This window comes from Melanaphis sacchari, unplaced genomic scaffold (assembly GCF_002803265.2).
Source record: "Melanaphis sacchari strain LSU unplaced genomic scaffold, SCAv2.0 Contig65_pilon_pilon, whole genome shotgun sequence".
Classification (NCBI taxonomy): domain Eukaryota; kingdom Metazoa; phylum Arthropoda; class Insecta; order Hemiptera; family Aphididae; genus Melanaphis; species Melanaphis sacchari.
In genome coordinates, this window is record NW_020271469.1 from 97,512 (window position 1) to 114,661 (window position 17,150).

The window sequence follows — 17,150 nt, forward strand, 5'->3', positions numbered from 1 at the left end:
CTAATGTATCAGTGATGACGGTAGGTAATGTAGACGCATTTTGTATTGCAGATATCACGCTCAAAATTTTAAGAGATTAATTAATAGGTATCTATTAGATAAATATAAATATTTATTTTGTTTTAGATATATGTATATTATTACAACAACAATGAAATTCTATTCTTTAATAATAATCGTACTAGGTAATTAGTATAAATTGCAGCAAAACGTTTAAAAAACTAGTGTTCTATTATCAGTGGCAGTTTAATAAGTATAGGTACATAATATTACATTATTACACACTTAATAAGAAATGATGGACAAGTAACTACCGTATAGGCGCGTTTCGATATGGGTACCTACAACCTACTACCTAGGTCGTATTGTCGTAGGTTCGTAATACATATACAGGTGCCTATTAAAGGTAAATAATGTAATGTAAATTGTAATACAATAATAAAAATATAGATGTATTGTTTACAGTCGTATAGGTATAGCCATGTATTTAGGTAAGCTATTATTTCTAGTAAACTAGTTACTACCTAACAAACCTAAATAGAATACTATAAAATTTGTTATACAATAGTTGTGCTGGTTTGCAATCAATTAAGTAGACAACACACGTACACAACCCGTTCACAAGTATGTCGTACGACCAGAATTTGTTTACAGGTAATATGTACAAGCGACTCGGGTAAAACGAAAAAAATTAACTAAATTAAATGAACGCGTGCAGGGGCCAGGGACACGTTCATCGTTAAGATATTGATTTCTCTCCGGCAACCATAGACAAGTTGGCCCGGGCGAAAATTCTGCACGGCTGACCTTGGGACACGATACCGTTGTTACATACAAGTATACAAATACACAATAAATAACACATAGACGTATAAATATATTAAATATAATATTGTGCATCACGCATACGAGAATAATTTACTCGGCACTAGCACCGCGGCTGATCAGTCATCGGTGTCCAGTGACCGGCGGCATGATCGGTCGCCGGTGGCGCCGTCAGCTGATCGTCGTTCGACCAGAGTAAAATTAATTGTGAACGTTGGCGTCGAGCACGACCGACGGACCACGGGGGCACGGATACCCGCACACACGTTTTTGGCGAATGCGCGGGGACGAAGAAACCCCTGTACTTCTACTACAGTACCACCCGTTCTGGTTACAGGTATTCCCGTCAGCTCTATCCCCACTATCAAGACATACCACGTCCTCCGGTCGTGATTCGTGACGTCGTACGCGTCTGTTCGGCTCTCCTCGACGGTGATCGACAACGAGTGGCGACGGACGACTGTCGGTTTCTACGGGGAGCAGTAGGAAATAGGAATTACTAATAACTGTGAACATCTTACGCTCAAGTCCCAAATAACAATAATAACAATAAAACATATCACTAGATCAGTCGACAGTCACTCAGTGCAGTGTCTTTGTGGCGCGTAAAGGCGAGTCGTCGTTTATTTAAATCGTCACTAATATAATACAGTATATTATTCTCGTTTCTGCGTCCATCGTCGCTTAAACACCTCCACTATGACTGCACACGCGTCCGGCAAGCTCATCATAGTGTCTAACAGGCTTCCGTTCGTCCTCAAAAAAAACGAACAGACGCAAAAATGGGAAAGAAAAGCCAGGTATGCTTGGGTTTAAGTATTATTTTAGAAATCATAAAAATATTTACCCGTTATGAATAGTACAAAGTGTTTTATCTCGATTTTTGTTAAGCGACCGCAAAAATGATAAGAACTCTGTGTGTGCCATAGAGTAAAAAATACTCCTATAAAGCGTGCGAGTGTGTTATCAACATAGACAATATTTATCATATCGTTACGCGCTGTGTGCAGCTCACAGTGTAATATTGTGTCATGCGTGTTTCGCATTGGTGTTTTTTTAACTATTTTTAAGACTATGCTGTGGACCAGGTTTCTTATTTTGTTTTAAATTTTTTCATTTTATTTCTAATAATTGACGATGCTTAAGAGATTTACAGCGAGCGCTCTATATGCGATTCGTTTGCCGATTAACTGGCAACCATCGTCTAACGTTTGTCTTTGTCAGACTTTGGAATTCAAGAAAAATAAATTGGAGATTGACAATGAAGTCGCTCTGAAAAAGATTAGACCTAAAACAGTGCCGCAGCCAAAAATTACACTGTTGGGACTAGAAAATGATGTATCTGTAGTAACAATGGATGTAGCGTCTAAGATGTGTGAAAGACGAGGCCTGAAATTGGTTAAAATTATTGATATTGACACTAAAACACAGCGACCTGTGTACCAAATGATGACGGCCAATCAATTCCTTAAGGAGGATCATAAGAACGAGAAAAGTCATAATCAACTTAAAAAGGAAAAAACAGTATTAATAAATTGTCGTATCGGCCAGGGTGATTTAGAATCAAAAGCTAATAATATCCATAAATGGCTATCTAAGATGCATGAAGTAAGAATTACGATCACTGGTGATACAGCTAATGAGATTGCTGATAAAGTCATCAAAATGACTCAAGACTATTCAAGAGTTGTTCAAAGACGAGAAAAAGGAGATACTGTCAAATTTCAGTTGTTACCTTTAAAAAAATCTTGAGTCTTAAAATTTTAGCCACATGTGCCTATTTTTAAATTTTAGATTACCTTAAATTTAAATTGATTGTAATTGTTATATTTAGCTTATAAATGTATATAAATAAAAACTATTTTACATAATTTTATTTTTACAATTTTTGTAACGTTTATGGTATAGTTCCTAAACAAAGGCAAGTATTTTTTGGCTCAACATGTTGGATGGTTTTCAAATATGTAGAATAAAAAAAATTGAGAATGACTTGCCAAGTAAACAAAATGTCTTATGGTACAGTTTATTTATATGGAAATAGAGAAGGTTGCTAAACATATGATCATTGTTTATTATATTTTAGATATGCAATTAAAAATATGACGAAGAAAACTAATGATTTAGTTAAACATTTAAATTATATTATTAAATCAATGATATATTTTGACATTTTTTTAGTTTAGATTCTAGACTAACATGTTTAATTAGAGATACCTCATCAGTTAATAATTAACTTATAATTATTATTACAATTACTTAGATATATTATGTGAGTCAAGTTAAATTATTAAATTTAATAAAAAATACCCTCTATTTAGTATATTAATAATTTAAACATATTTTAAACAAGTTATTTATAGCATAAGTATTTAATTATATTAAATATACAATTGAAGTAATGAAAAATTTAAAAATTGGTTTATTAGTTTAATTTTTAAAAACCATTGAATTTAGACTTTAAATCAAAAATAATATATTTATTATTCCACTTTAATTAAATGTTAATGTTGTTAATGTATTATTAACAAAATTATTTTTTACAAAATAAAAATTTAATTATTTTCATTTTTTTTTTTTATTTTATGAAAATCAATATTTAGATACTTATGTCTATAAACTAAATGAAATAATTCTTTAGAACCCTAATTATTCTAGTTATTAAAATCTGATAAATATATTTTTGTAAAAAATAATATACAGTATAGATTATAGATTGCTTAATATTTATTATGTGATTAATATTATATCAATAGTTTTTTTTTTTAACTATAAGAATTATAATTTTAATTTGAAGATCACTGATAGTATATTTTAATAGTTATGTCCAAGATGCAATGTAAAGAGATTCTTATCAATAGTTATAATGGTCATTATTTCAAAAAGTTTTCTCTTTATAAAAATATTGCTTTTTACTAAAAAGTTATCACATGTGAAGCAAAAAGAAGGTTTTTAATCAAATAATTATTTTTAATATTTATCAAACTTTACTTTTTTGAATTACAACAAAACAATTTTTAAACTTAATATTTTTTTGAGAGTTGATAAAAAAAAATAAATTTCAAACGAGTTAATGTGTTAGTTCAAAATTCATTTTATATAGTTTGGTTCTTGATTTCTTGTGTAGCTAATCAATTTAGATGAAAAATATTGATACAATTGATTTAATTTTTAATACACGTTTAATTATTTATTATATTATAAAAAATAATAATTATAAAATGATTGTACATTTTGTATTAGGTTGGTACAACAATTTTACGAAATTGAGACTTTTATTGACATTGAAATTGAACAGTACAAGGCTTCGTGAGTTTTCATAGGACAAACAAAAGATGTTTATTTTGATTAGCACTTGTGTGATTAAATGTAATATAACATATCACGCATGATGTTTGTATGTATGTTATCAATTTCAAAATGTTTAAAAAACTTACAATAATTTTTAAATTGTAATATTGTACATTAATATTTATCAATAGTTTAATTTTCATTTAAATATTTACATGGCCTTATTAATTATTTATCAACGGCACTTTGCATGCCTTGACTGAATGCAAGATACTCATTATTGGCCATTGTTTTTTTTTTTAAATTTATTTCTTTATCTGTTTCTTTATCTGATGTTTATACAACAACTTGAATGCTATAGCATAATATATTAGGAATTACTGTGTTAAAAATGAGATTATAATGTATACCATGTTAATTATAGTTTAAGTTATTTACATAATTTACAATATAATATCTTTTAATTACTTTATAGTTATTAGTTGATTACTTATTAGTATTATTTCTATTGTTGAAACTTTATGGGAATTTAATACATTACTATTAGCTAATTTAGCTATTATATAGTATAAAAAATATTGACACCATTTATCATGTTATTTTAAAAAACTTAATTAAAGAATAAATTGGGGAAGTCACTGTTAATCAGTAAATTTTCAGTGTATCTCGTCATTGAGCTCTGGGTAATTTTTAATGTAAATTTGAATTCATGAATAAATAATTTCAAATGAAAAACCATAGTTTTATAATTTATAATCATGTACCAACTATCAGTCACTATAATTGTAGGAGGTTATTGTACAATTTATTTATGTTCGGCACTATAAGAAATCCATTTTGTTACTAGTAATACATTACTACTAATACGATCACGAAAATTAATTTTGTCTCAAAACCACATTATTTACCTTACCCATTATATAATATTGATAAAGATTTTATCCAATATTATTAATGTTGTGTTAATAGTACCTTTAGTATAAATAAATTAAAATTAGTCCAAATATTTTCAAAATTACATTGTGTGTATAAAATATTGATATGCTAACATCATAAAATAAAAATATTCCAAGTCTTTAATCAATATTTTTTATTTTAATTTTAAATATTTAATTTCATCAAAATATATACTTTAAATGTCCTTAAAAAAAAAATGAAACCCCTATTTTACTGATAATATTTTTTTTGAAAAAATATAAAAAAAATCAAAAATTTGATTAATATTTCAAATGCCTGAATATTTAAAAACAAGAATAAATCATGTCTAAAAATGCTTATTTAAGTTTGGCAAAAATGTCAAGTATATTTTTAATTATTCCTTTTTAAATTATTAAAGAAAAGGTATTGATTTTTTCAAAACTGGTATTTCGTAAATCTCATTTTCTTGTAGTGTAATTTTTTAATTTTTTTCGATTATTTAGAATTACTTTCTTTTCATCTCCCCTCCCTCCACCAAAAAAAAATAAATATCATTTAGTTTCTAGATTACTAGTCCGGGACTTGTAGTCCCTAGGATTTTGATAAGGGTTAATTATGAATTATGAAAATTACTTGCAAGCTATTAACAATTCACAATTTGAATTTTCTATAGAAATAAAAAAGAAGTCTTCGTTGACTGTATTTTTTTTTAACAGGTGTAAAAATGTCTGGTTAACTAGTTACATTTTTAATAATAATAATTAATTAAAATATTTTAGAATAATAAGATGAGATAAACAAAAGATATTAGATGTGTATAGTAAATCCACAAAGTATTTTATTTATTTAAAAAATGTAGAATGTTGGATTTGTAATTTACAATTCAGTTTTAGCGCCGGTCTCTTAAAATTAGTTAAATGAGTGAAGATCGTCGATCTAACATTTTTTACGAGCAATAATCATTGAAGTTGAAGTATTTTTTCTGTACCAAATAGTGATAAAAATACTAATTTTTTTTTTTTAACATATTATAAAACCTGTAATACATTATGATGAATTATATATGTACCTCATTCAAGATGTTTAAAATTACTCACGAAGATGCCAACGTTTAATTTTTTTATTATTTTACTTTCTATAGTCTATACTTTATACTATGATTTCATCAATTTTCAATATTAAATACAATTTATATATAGACAAAGGCTAATTAGAAATTATATAAATCAATATCTTAAATCATGTAAATGAGTGTTTCATGTACTCTCATTGAAAGTAAAAATATTCAATTTGACTGTATATTATTATGACGTAACACTGATGAATGATTCCAATGATGGTGAATAATAGTTACAATTTGATAAACGTGTAAGGGCTGAGACCTGGGGTTAATAGTTTTAGTTGTTTTTACAATAATAATAATATTAAAATAACCATTTAAACATTTAGAGATAAGATAAAAATTAAAATAATTGACCTATATGTCATTGGTAGGTACAGTATAGCTGTTCTGAGTGTTTCACCAGTAGGTAATTTATATTGTTAACTGTTGTTCAAGGATAAATAGTATGTTTAATCTTATGCTTAAATAAATAATTATTTATTAAAACTATGATAAAATAATTTTAATGATTTTATTTACTGCTATTATTTAACCTAAGAATATTCCATGTTTACAATTTTTGTTCTTCTGGGTCTTTCCACTTGTATCGTTGTTGTTAGTTGTCAGTATTATTTGTTGAAATTAATAGTTAGGTATATTTATTGAACATTTGCATATTCTTGACTCTAGTACTACAGACTGTAATTAATTTTAAAAAATAAATAAATATCATGTTCAAGACGAGGAAAAAATTATAATTACCAACCACACTTATTTATTTTTAAATTTAAACTAATATAGAAATATATTAATATATCAATATATCTATCTACCATCTATGTTTTAGTTATATTGCTGGATCATGGGCGTTTTCACAAGGAGGGATATGGGGGATAGATCCCCCTCCAAGGTTCTTTATTTTCTTACATATTAGTAATACTCGTTTTGTTTACTTTTGATATATGTTTTCAATATTGACTAGTCATTATTTTTATTTTTTTATGCTTTTTTTTTTTTTATCGTGATTATTGATTATTTTAATATTCATTATTATAAAGTGGGAGTTGTGAGGCAAAAATCTTACCTAACCTAACCTAAACTTACGGCTTATTATGTAACCATTTTTTTCATCCCTCCCCATTGAAATATCTTGAGAACGCCTCTATGCTGGATTACTTTAATAATGTCTGGTTTTATCGTACATTATTATGATTTATATTATGTTGTTTTTTTTTTCTGAGAGAGAAGAGTCTTATCATATAACAAGTTATCGATTAGGCATTCACTATTTTCCCAACAACCACCAAAAACAAAAACTAGTGTTTGAGTTTTTAATTCGCTATTTTATATTCATTAATTCAGGGCTTTTTTTTAAGAGAGAGTAGAGGAGACGAAGTTGCAAATATTTAAAAGCGAATAAAATTTTACGATATTACAATGATGTATACTGTTATAAATCACTAGACTTTAAAAAACAATTCTATATATCAACCGAGGGAGCCAGACTAGTCAGTATAGTCACATATATATCGAGTTGGGATATTGCAATTTGCAGGGTGTGTTAAAATATTTGTATGATATGAGTAATGTGACCTATTTTAATAGAGTAGGTAGGTAGCAATGATGTTGGTATCTATAGTATTTACTTTTTTACTCTATTTCGATGTGTAAAAAAGTTCATTCAGAGCTTCAGAGGAGTTTTTAAGTGGTTATAATAAGTATTTTTGAAAAAGAAAGTTGGATGTAGATGGTTATTATGATTTTTTTTTTTTACAGTACTAAGGCGTAACTTTTTCAGATTTATATTTATTTTCTACAATATTTTAAATTAGCTAGGTATAGCTTTGTCCAATTGTGATTTGATTGGAGTGTTCTTGAAATAATCGATATTATAGCTGCTCGATTTGATTATCATTTTAATGGTGATTGATATGTATTAATGTTTTATACGTATACTCACTGCTGTTTCATTACCATATATATACTTGTGACAATATAAGTTAAAAGCGCGTATTATGTTGTATTTTTGTTGTTTGGAGGATATCGACTGCAGCGGCTACCTAATCCGTTTTAAGGTCTGTAGACGATAAACCGCTTCTTTAATCTTTATGTTCAACTACTATAATTTATAAATTATATTTATATTTATTTTGTATCATTGAACTACCCAGTTCGAATGGTTCGATGACATACAATATACATAATAGACATTGATAATTCGTTGACATTATATTGCATAGACGGTCGATATTTATGAACTATCCTGCAAGTTGCACTGTTTAGTGCTTAACATTACTTAAATTTCGTGCTGTATTTTAAAATTACAAAACTAAAACCGTTACAGTCATTACGATCCGTTAAAATACAATTAGTAATAACCAACAACACACACTTTTAAAACTAAAGTAGTTGGGTATTAGCTAGGTATTAGATAGGTAGTATTATTAGTTGCATATTATATTATCATGGTATTTTGTCCGTATAGTTAAAGCCCGTTAAACGAAACAAAAATAAATGTCTAATATTGTTTAGTGTTATTTATAAACGATCCTGAAGGACGGAAAAAATAGTTTTGTTATGAATTCTTATGATACATTTTTAAAGATTTTAAATTATCATAGATATTAACAATATAATAAGACATAATAATTTTTGGCTAAAATATTGAAGAAGGGGTCGTTTAAAAAAATGTATTTGTATAATAATTATGTTAAAGAATTTACAAATTATAGAAATTAGAAAGTGCAAACATTTTAATTGTATCATTTATCGTCGTAAATTTAGCCAATTTAAGATATAAGGTAGGCGTATAATTTTTCTTTTATATTTGTGATACTTTCAGTCATTTTTATACATTTTTAATGAATATTAATGAAAATTAAAACAATTAAAAAATATTTTTTGGAAGTATGTTTGGATTTGGTAGAATATTTTAGCATGATTCTTGAATAAAATATTGGCGCTAGACGGTGGTTTACTGGTTTGTAATTTTTAAGAACTTAATAATTAATTTTTATGCCGAATTGATTATATATAGTAACACAAGCTTATTAATATTCTACGTAGTTGCTAAGTTAGGATAGGTAGCTTAGGTTATCTAGGCTTAAATAGATATGCTGTTTCTCTTTTTTCGCGAAGTTATAAAAAATGATATGCACATTTTATGGAAATAATAATAATACTAAGGTATAAAAAGGCATAAATTGCTCTTGTGTTATATTACAAACATTTTTAACAATGTTGAGTTACACTATGATTTTTGTAAAAAAAAAAAAATATACAAGTTTTAGACTGTAAAAATATGTGTTTTTTGATAGTTTAATTTTCATTGAAATATTCACATGCATATAATACATGTGAAGAGATAATATTTTCCATTCAAATATTCACACGAGGTATACACCTGACCTTATTAATTATCCATGACACTTGGCATGCCTCAGCTAAATGATAGGCACTTGTTATTTACCATGTTTTTTAAAGAAAATACTTAATTTGAAAAAATATATAAGTATACAGGATGATTCTTTTAACATGAATCAATCTTTTTATGAAAACTTATTGAACCACAAACTTATGTTCTGTATTTTTAATAATATTTAATAAATTTAACTATCTATAGTAGGTACCTCCTTTTTATACTTAGTTATTTATTAAAATAAAATATAAATTGATAATCTGATATTAAAAGTTTATTAAATTTACTTTAATATTTTCAGAAATATACTTGTAAGGATTTATAATTAAAATTTTAAGTTATAAAGTTGTAAGTTTGATATTTTAAAAATAATACTGTTCTAATAAATAATTGTTTACTAATCATCTAGTAATTTTAATAGTTTTTATTTTAGGAGTAGAAAAGTGATATTTTTGTATGAATCATTGGTATTTAGGAAGAATTGTGTTTTTTGTGTTATAATGACCTAAACTTTAGGTTTTCGGCACTTGATTTTATTAAATATATTTAAAGAGATACTATTTATAATTTATGTACAAATCACTATGTTTTTAAAAGTATTATTTTAATTATTCTGTTTTAAATTATTAATAAGTTATTGTGTTACAATATAAATACCATTAGTTGGATAACGTGCAATCATCATTAATTATCATTATTCACAGATAAATATATTATTATGATTAATAAAATAATAATATTTTTCAAATTAGATTAACTTATAATTTTAATAGTCAGCAGTAGTATCACTGAATGACAGGATGTATAAATTAAAATTTACTTGATAATAAGTAAATATTTAAGTAGATATATTATGGACTATAGACAGTATAGTCTACTACTATTAATTAAAATTCACTATAGTATATTGTCTATTGATGTAATAGCAACTCCCCTAGTTTTGTACTAGTATACTAATATTACTTATATTGAAATATTTAGATAGTACAATAATATAGATTTAAAAACCTTAAATTTTAAGAGATATAAACTAGGATGGAGTTATTTAGGTCAAAGGTCATCTGAGAATGTAAGCTTCTCACAATATAAGCATCCCCAAAAATATTGGTTTAATTGCATCTATGATATATATAATAGGTAAACTGTTATAACTTATAAGTATTTGTCTATTATCAGGGAAATTAATTTTGAATTAATGATGTATGAAACATGCAAATAAAAACTAAGAAGACAATAATAAACTACATTTTTTGAAAATAATTGTATTATAAATAGGTTGGTATAATAATTATAAAAGTAGTACTTAATGAATCGTTTTATACTTTAAAGATCAAAAAAGATTTTTTTTTAAATTTTTGTATGATTGATTTTATTTTTTTTGTGTAATAAAATGTTACAAATATATTATTACATAAAATATTATATTATGTTTAAATAAAAACTATAACATAATTTCTGTCCTATTGGCTAATAGTAATTACTTAAAATTAGTTATATTTATTTAAATTAATTTGTGTTTTTATTGCACAAATTATTTCATTATTTTACATGATTTTCATACTGTTAAATACTTATGTAGGTATATCATTTATTGAACTAATTATTAGTACATATATATAAATCATACATAATAAATATTGATTGCAATAATAAAATTGTATTGAAAAATCTTAATTTATGCTGTCTGTCTTATATTATTGATAGATTAATCTTGATGCTGTTGACAAATTTTATACTGATATAGTGATACCTTATTATCTGAAATACAAGTTATTACAAAAATAAATTTTACATTTTAAAGGAAATACAAACAAAATAAATTATTTATGAATTATAATAAATATTCAAGGGTATTATTATAATGGTCTTTTGACTGAAACACAATTTGTTGTTTTAAAGTTAAAACTTCCTTAATCAGTTATGTCATACTTTATAATTGTCATCACTTTACATTTTAATTTACTGTTCAGATGAAATTGAAATAAATATACTACTATTGCACGTTTATATTACTTGTTTATTAATCTACTTACAATATAATGTTCAATTAAAATACAAAATTATAACTAAATATACACCAAGCATCGATTATGTTCTGTGTCTCTTATCATTTAAAAAAGGGTTTTATAATACTGATGCACGCTAACATTTTTATTTTGAATTTATTAAAAAATTGTTAATTTTAAATGATATAATTCATAATTGTATAATTTTTTAATGTATTTATTTTTAGTGCTGGTGGATTAGTCACTGCTGTAGCACCTGTAGTAGTTCAAGGAAATGGATTATGGATAGGATGGGCTGGTGTTCATTTAGAGGAAGGTGAAAAAATACCAGAATCAGATCCAAATGATACTACACCTACTGCTGGATTACGTTCTGATAAAGTGAGTTGTTATTTAAATAAGAAATTAACAAAATATTATTTATTCAAATTATTATTTTTTTAATGTACAATGTACTTTTTAGGTTATTCCTGTTGACTTTGATCCTCAAACGTTTGATAGTTATTATAATGGTTGCTGTAATGGAACATTTTGGCCTTTATTTCATTCAATGCCTGATAGAGCACAATTTTCTGCGGATTCTTGGAAAGTAATGATTGATTATAAAAAAAAAAAAAATGCTGTAACGAAACTAATTCAAATTATTTTATTTTTAATTAGTCATACTGTGCAGTCAATAAAGAATTTGCATCAAAAACAGTAGGCGCTTTGGAAAATTTATCAAGAGAAGATACAGATTCTGGAACACCACTTGTTTGGTTACATGACTATCATCTTATGTTAGCAGCCAATAGCATTAGAAATGTAAAATGTTGTTTATATCAATATGCACTCATAAATAGCTTTAAGTCAAAAGAATGTATGTACAAATGTATTTTTAAATATCTCTACAACCAATTTAATTTTCACTTCCTTATTTCTGAAGTAATATAAATAATTTTATGTTTAGAATATAATTTTTATATTAATGACTAAATGATTTAGTCAGGTAAAATATAGAAATTATATTTAAATTATATAATGATATAAAAATCTTATTTTCATGGTAAAAAATATAATACATTTATTATTAAAATATTAAATTGATTAGTATGAAAAAAAATTATTTATCATACATAATTTAAATGTCACAATAAAAATGTACACACTTTTGACTATAAATTTATAGCATAAAATATTTTTAAACATAATACTGTATATAATAACATAAATTATTGTTTTAGGCGGCAGATGAAAAAAATTTGAAATTTAAGTTAGGATTTTTCCTTCATATACCATTCCCTCCATGGGATATTTTCAGGTTGTTCCCATGGGCTGATGAAATTCTTCAAGGAATGTTAGGTATGTATCTATCTAATAATAGTTAATTAATTTGTCAGAGCTTATACTAAAGTTTTCTTTATTTTTAAGGTTGTGATATGGTTGGTTTTCATATCGAAGACTATTGTTTAAATTTTGTGGATTGCTGTCAGAGAAGATTAGGTTGCCGTGTAGATAGGAAAAATTTACTTGTTGAACATGGTGGCCGTACAGTCCGTATTCGTCCATTACCAATTGGTATTCCATTTGATCGATTTGTAGAAATGGCCGAGCAAGCACCCACAGTAATAAGTACATCATTACAATTGGTACTTGGAGTAGATCGATTGGATTATACTAAAGGATTAGTTCATAGACTAAAAGCTTTTGAATTATTGTTGGAGCGATATCCACAACATAAGGGTAAGGTAGCACTTATGCAAATCGCTGTACCATCACGGACAGATGTTAAGGAATACCAGGACCTTAAAGAAGAAATGGACCAGCTTGTTGGACGAATAAATGGACGTTTCACTACACCTAATTGGTCACCAATTAGATATATTTATGGGTGTGTCAGTCAAAATGATTTAGCAGCTTTCTATCGTGACTCAGCTGTAGCTATGGTTACACCACTTCGAGATGGCATGAATTTAGTAGCTAAAGAGTTTGTTGCTTGTCAAATTAAGGAACCACCTGGTGTTCTTATTGTATCACCGTTTGCTGGTGCTGGTGAAATGATGCACGAAGCTTTAATTTGTAATCCATATGAATTAGTTGAAGCAGCCGATACTTTACATAGAGCATTGACCATGCCTGAAGATGAAAGAATGTTAAGGATGAGGTGTTTGAGACGTAGAGAAAAAATACACGATGTTGATTATTGGATGCGATCTTTCCTTAAAGCAATGGGAACCTTAATATTTGAAGATGGAGATGATGTTTTACCAACTACTATGCAACCAGTCACTTTGCAAGATTTTGATGATTATTTGTCTAAGTAAACAGCGATTTTTTTATTATTATACATTATATAGTTTACTTATTATTTATTTTATTTAATGATTTATTTTGTATAGATATATCGGTAACACAAACAAACTTGCGTTACTATTGGATTATGATGGTACATTGGCTCCATTAGCTCCTCATCCAGACCTTGCTATATTGCCGTTAGAAACTAAAAGTGTCTTAGAAAGATTGGCCAATATGTCTGATGTATACATATCCATTATTTCTGGCAGAAATGTTCATAATGTTAAAGACATGGTTTGTTATTAACTGTTAAATTGTCTAATATGTACGCCAAAATAAATGGTTAAAATTGTTTTTATTAACATTAGGTTGGAATTGAAGGTTTGACTTATGCTGGTAATCATGGACTGGAAATTCTTCACCCAGATGGAAGTAGGTTTGTGCATCCAATGCCTAAAGAATATGAAGATAAAGTTGGAGATCTGTTAAAAGTGCTTCAAGAACAAGTAATTATAAATTGGTTTTTGATGAAATTATTCATGAAATTATTCATAGATTTATTTATTTTTATTTTTAGGTTTGTAAAGATGGTGCATGGGTAGAAAATAAAGGTACTTTATTGACTTATCATTACCGTGAAGTACCAGTAAATTCTCGACTAGAGCTTGCTGCCACAGCACAGCGTCTCATTGAAGAAGCCGGATTTAAAGCAGGTCAAGCTCACTGTGCAATAGAAGCCAAACCTCCAGTACAATGGAATAAAGGACGTGCATCTTTATATATTTTACGCACAGCTTTTGGTTTGGATTGGAGTGAACGCATACGCATTATTTATGCAGGAGATGATGTAACTGATGAAGATGCAATGCAGGTAATTTTTATTCATCTTAAAATAATTAGTATATTGGTTTAATTTTACTTATATTATTTGAAAGGCATTAAAAGGCATGGCAGCAACTTTCAGAGTAGCTCAGTCTCAAATTGTAAAAACTTCGGCTGAACGCCGTTTGCCAAGTACAGATTCTGTGTTGACTATGTTGAAGTGGGTTGAAAGACATTTTGGCAAACGATTACCTCGAGCAGATAGTATTGGTAATTTAAGCAACAATCTACAAATGTCATTAGGATCAATGCAAATGGAACTCAGTATGCCAGAAGAAAATCCTCCACACTAATAACCATTACTAGCAAATATTAGTGTTCTGAAACCTAAAGTTAGTCTTAACTCATTATTTACAGCGTACTAGTAAAAAAGTATTTTATATTGTGGTCGAATGAATCAATTTATAAAATTGAAGTAAATGTTCTATTTTTATACATGTATAAATAAATTATATTCATGTTTATAGAATGTAATGCCACAATCACAAACAATTAAATTATTTTATAAGTCAATTAGAAATTAATGAAATACGTATTAATGTTAAATTAGAAAACATAATTAAATGATTCAAAAAAAGAAAACAAAATAATACTCACAGGTCTTCTACATTCCTTACATTTTTTAACTTTTCAGTGTTTTATGATTTAATCATTAAACAATTTAATTATCTATGTATTAATATATGATTATTTAAGTCAAAAATGTATTCAGTATTGAATGATCAAAAAAAATTAATGAATCATTTGTTATTATCATATTGTACTTTTAAATATTTTAAGTTATGTCGTAATCCTAGTCAATTGAAAGATTGAAAAATTGGAATAATGTGTAGCAAAAAAAACTTTAATATAGTAAAGATAAAATATCAAAATTAAATACAAAGTAATTAAAACTTCATTAAGTGGAAAACTAAAATAAAAAAAAAAAAAAAAATGTTATATTGTATCATCATAAGTCATAACACTCATAACTATTGTGCCATAATCTAAAATGATATTTGTAATTGGGTAATTTTTATGTAAAATCTGTTTTATTTTTGTTGTTGTATTATAATACATATATTATTATGCCAGGTTGTGTATGAATGATTACTAAACATTTAATGAATAAGTAGTGTGCGAATAGTCCCTTAATTATGATTTAGTGTTGGTCAATAAATATTTATGCAACCCGGCAATATTATGCTAATTGTTAAATTGTATTTTTACCTTTAATGAATGGTGTTTCATACACATTTTATTTTTAATTATTTAGATATTTTAAGGTAAAAAACACTTAGTGTATTGTTTATTATAATATATTTTCGGTTAAACATATCATGCGTTTTATTTTATTTTGAATGTTGCACTGTTATTTTTATTTATTTCTTGTGTACATTTTGTTGTTATATAGTAATAAACTTATGATTGTTTAGTTAAACCATTATAGTTTATTATATAAATTTAACTAAAATACAATTTTAAAATAATATGCAGTGCATTCGAATTCTAATATTTATCATCAATTTACTGTGTTTTTCACATAGTGATTAAATCTTAAGTTAATATATCAATAGTGGTAGATACCAATAAATTGATACAATTATCAATCTACTCAATAGATAAAGATCATTTGTTCATTTCTACATATTTTTTAGCAATTCTTACAATAACCTCACAATGTTGTTAATTGGAAATGTATAATGAACGCAGTTTTATTTTTCTCTACTTGGTTATAATTTGAATCACCTTAAGTTTGTTATTATTTGTACTATCATTTATAAGTAATTTAAATTATGGTGGAGAGCATAGTCAGATATTGAGCATAACCCTCCCCCAAGGATGTTTTATAACCTCTTCCCTAGAAGGTTTAGTTAGATATAGATTTAAAACATTAAAATAAATACATTATAGTTTATTTATTTTCATTTATATGTTGCAACATGTTTGAGGAGTTAAGCAGTGATATGAAGGTTAAAGCTTGCTTAATTTTGATAATAAGTTAAGTCCCCACACACTTGACCAAATATCTGCCAATGGTGGTCAGTCATTAAATTTTTTAATTTTTTTATGCAGTTGTAGTGAATTAACACTTATCACAATAAATATGGACCAAATATATAAAATTATAAGTAATTTTATAAAAGAGATAGGTATCAAGTTTAATCAGATATTCACAATGTACATTAAAATTTAAAAAATAAAATATTATTTTACATTACAAGATTAACCTATATTTTATATTTTACATATTATAATATAAATGAAAAAATGAGATTGAGTTTCTTTAAAATCTATTTATAATTTACTAATCTTCAAATTGAATACTTTCAATGTTTATTCCAGTAAATATTTCACATTGTTTGTTGATCAGTAGTACGACACTGAAACAATAGTTATACATAAATAAAAAATTAAGTACAAATACATTATGCAAGCTAATAATAGAATATTGGAA

At 26.3% G+C, this 17,150-nt stretch overlaps 2 protein-coding genes across 2 annotated transcripts; both read left to right on the plus strand.

Moving 5' to 3' along the window:
- The first annotated feature begins 1,268 nt into the window (after positions 1-1,268).
- Positions 1,269-15,251, plus strand: LOC112600665 (alpha,alpha-trehalose-phosphate synthase [UDP-forming]-like). Its single transcript, XM_025347962.1, has 10 exons — positions 1,269-1,625; positions 11,785-11,938; positions 12,021-12,146; positions 12,218-12,361; positions 12,781-12,898; positions 12,968-13,856; positions 13,936-14,125; positions 14,200-14,337; positions 14,409-14,702; positions 14,767-15,251. Exons 1-10 carry the CDS (start codon positions 1,525-1,527, stop codon positions 15,004-15,006), a joined length of 2,394 nt encoding a protein of 797 aa, XP_025203747.1. The 5' UTR covers positions 1,269-1,524; the 3' UTR covers positions 15,007-15,251.
- LOC112600666 (translation initiation factor IF-3, mitochondrial) lies at positions 1,633-2,678 on the plus strand. The gene has a single exon (XM_025347963.1). It carries the CDS (start codon positions 1,963-1,965, stop codon positions 2,575-2,577), a length of 615 nt encoding a protein of 204 aa, XP_025203748.1. The 5' UTR covers positions 1,633-1,962; the 3' UTR covers positions 2,578-2,678.
- Positions 15,252-17,150: the final 1,899 nt, after the last annotated feature.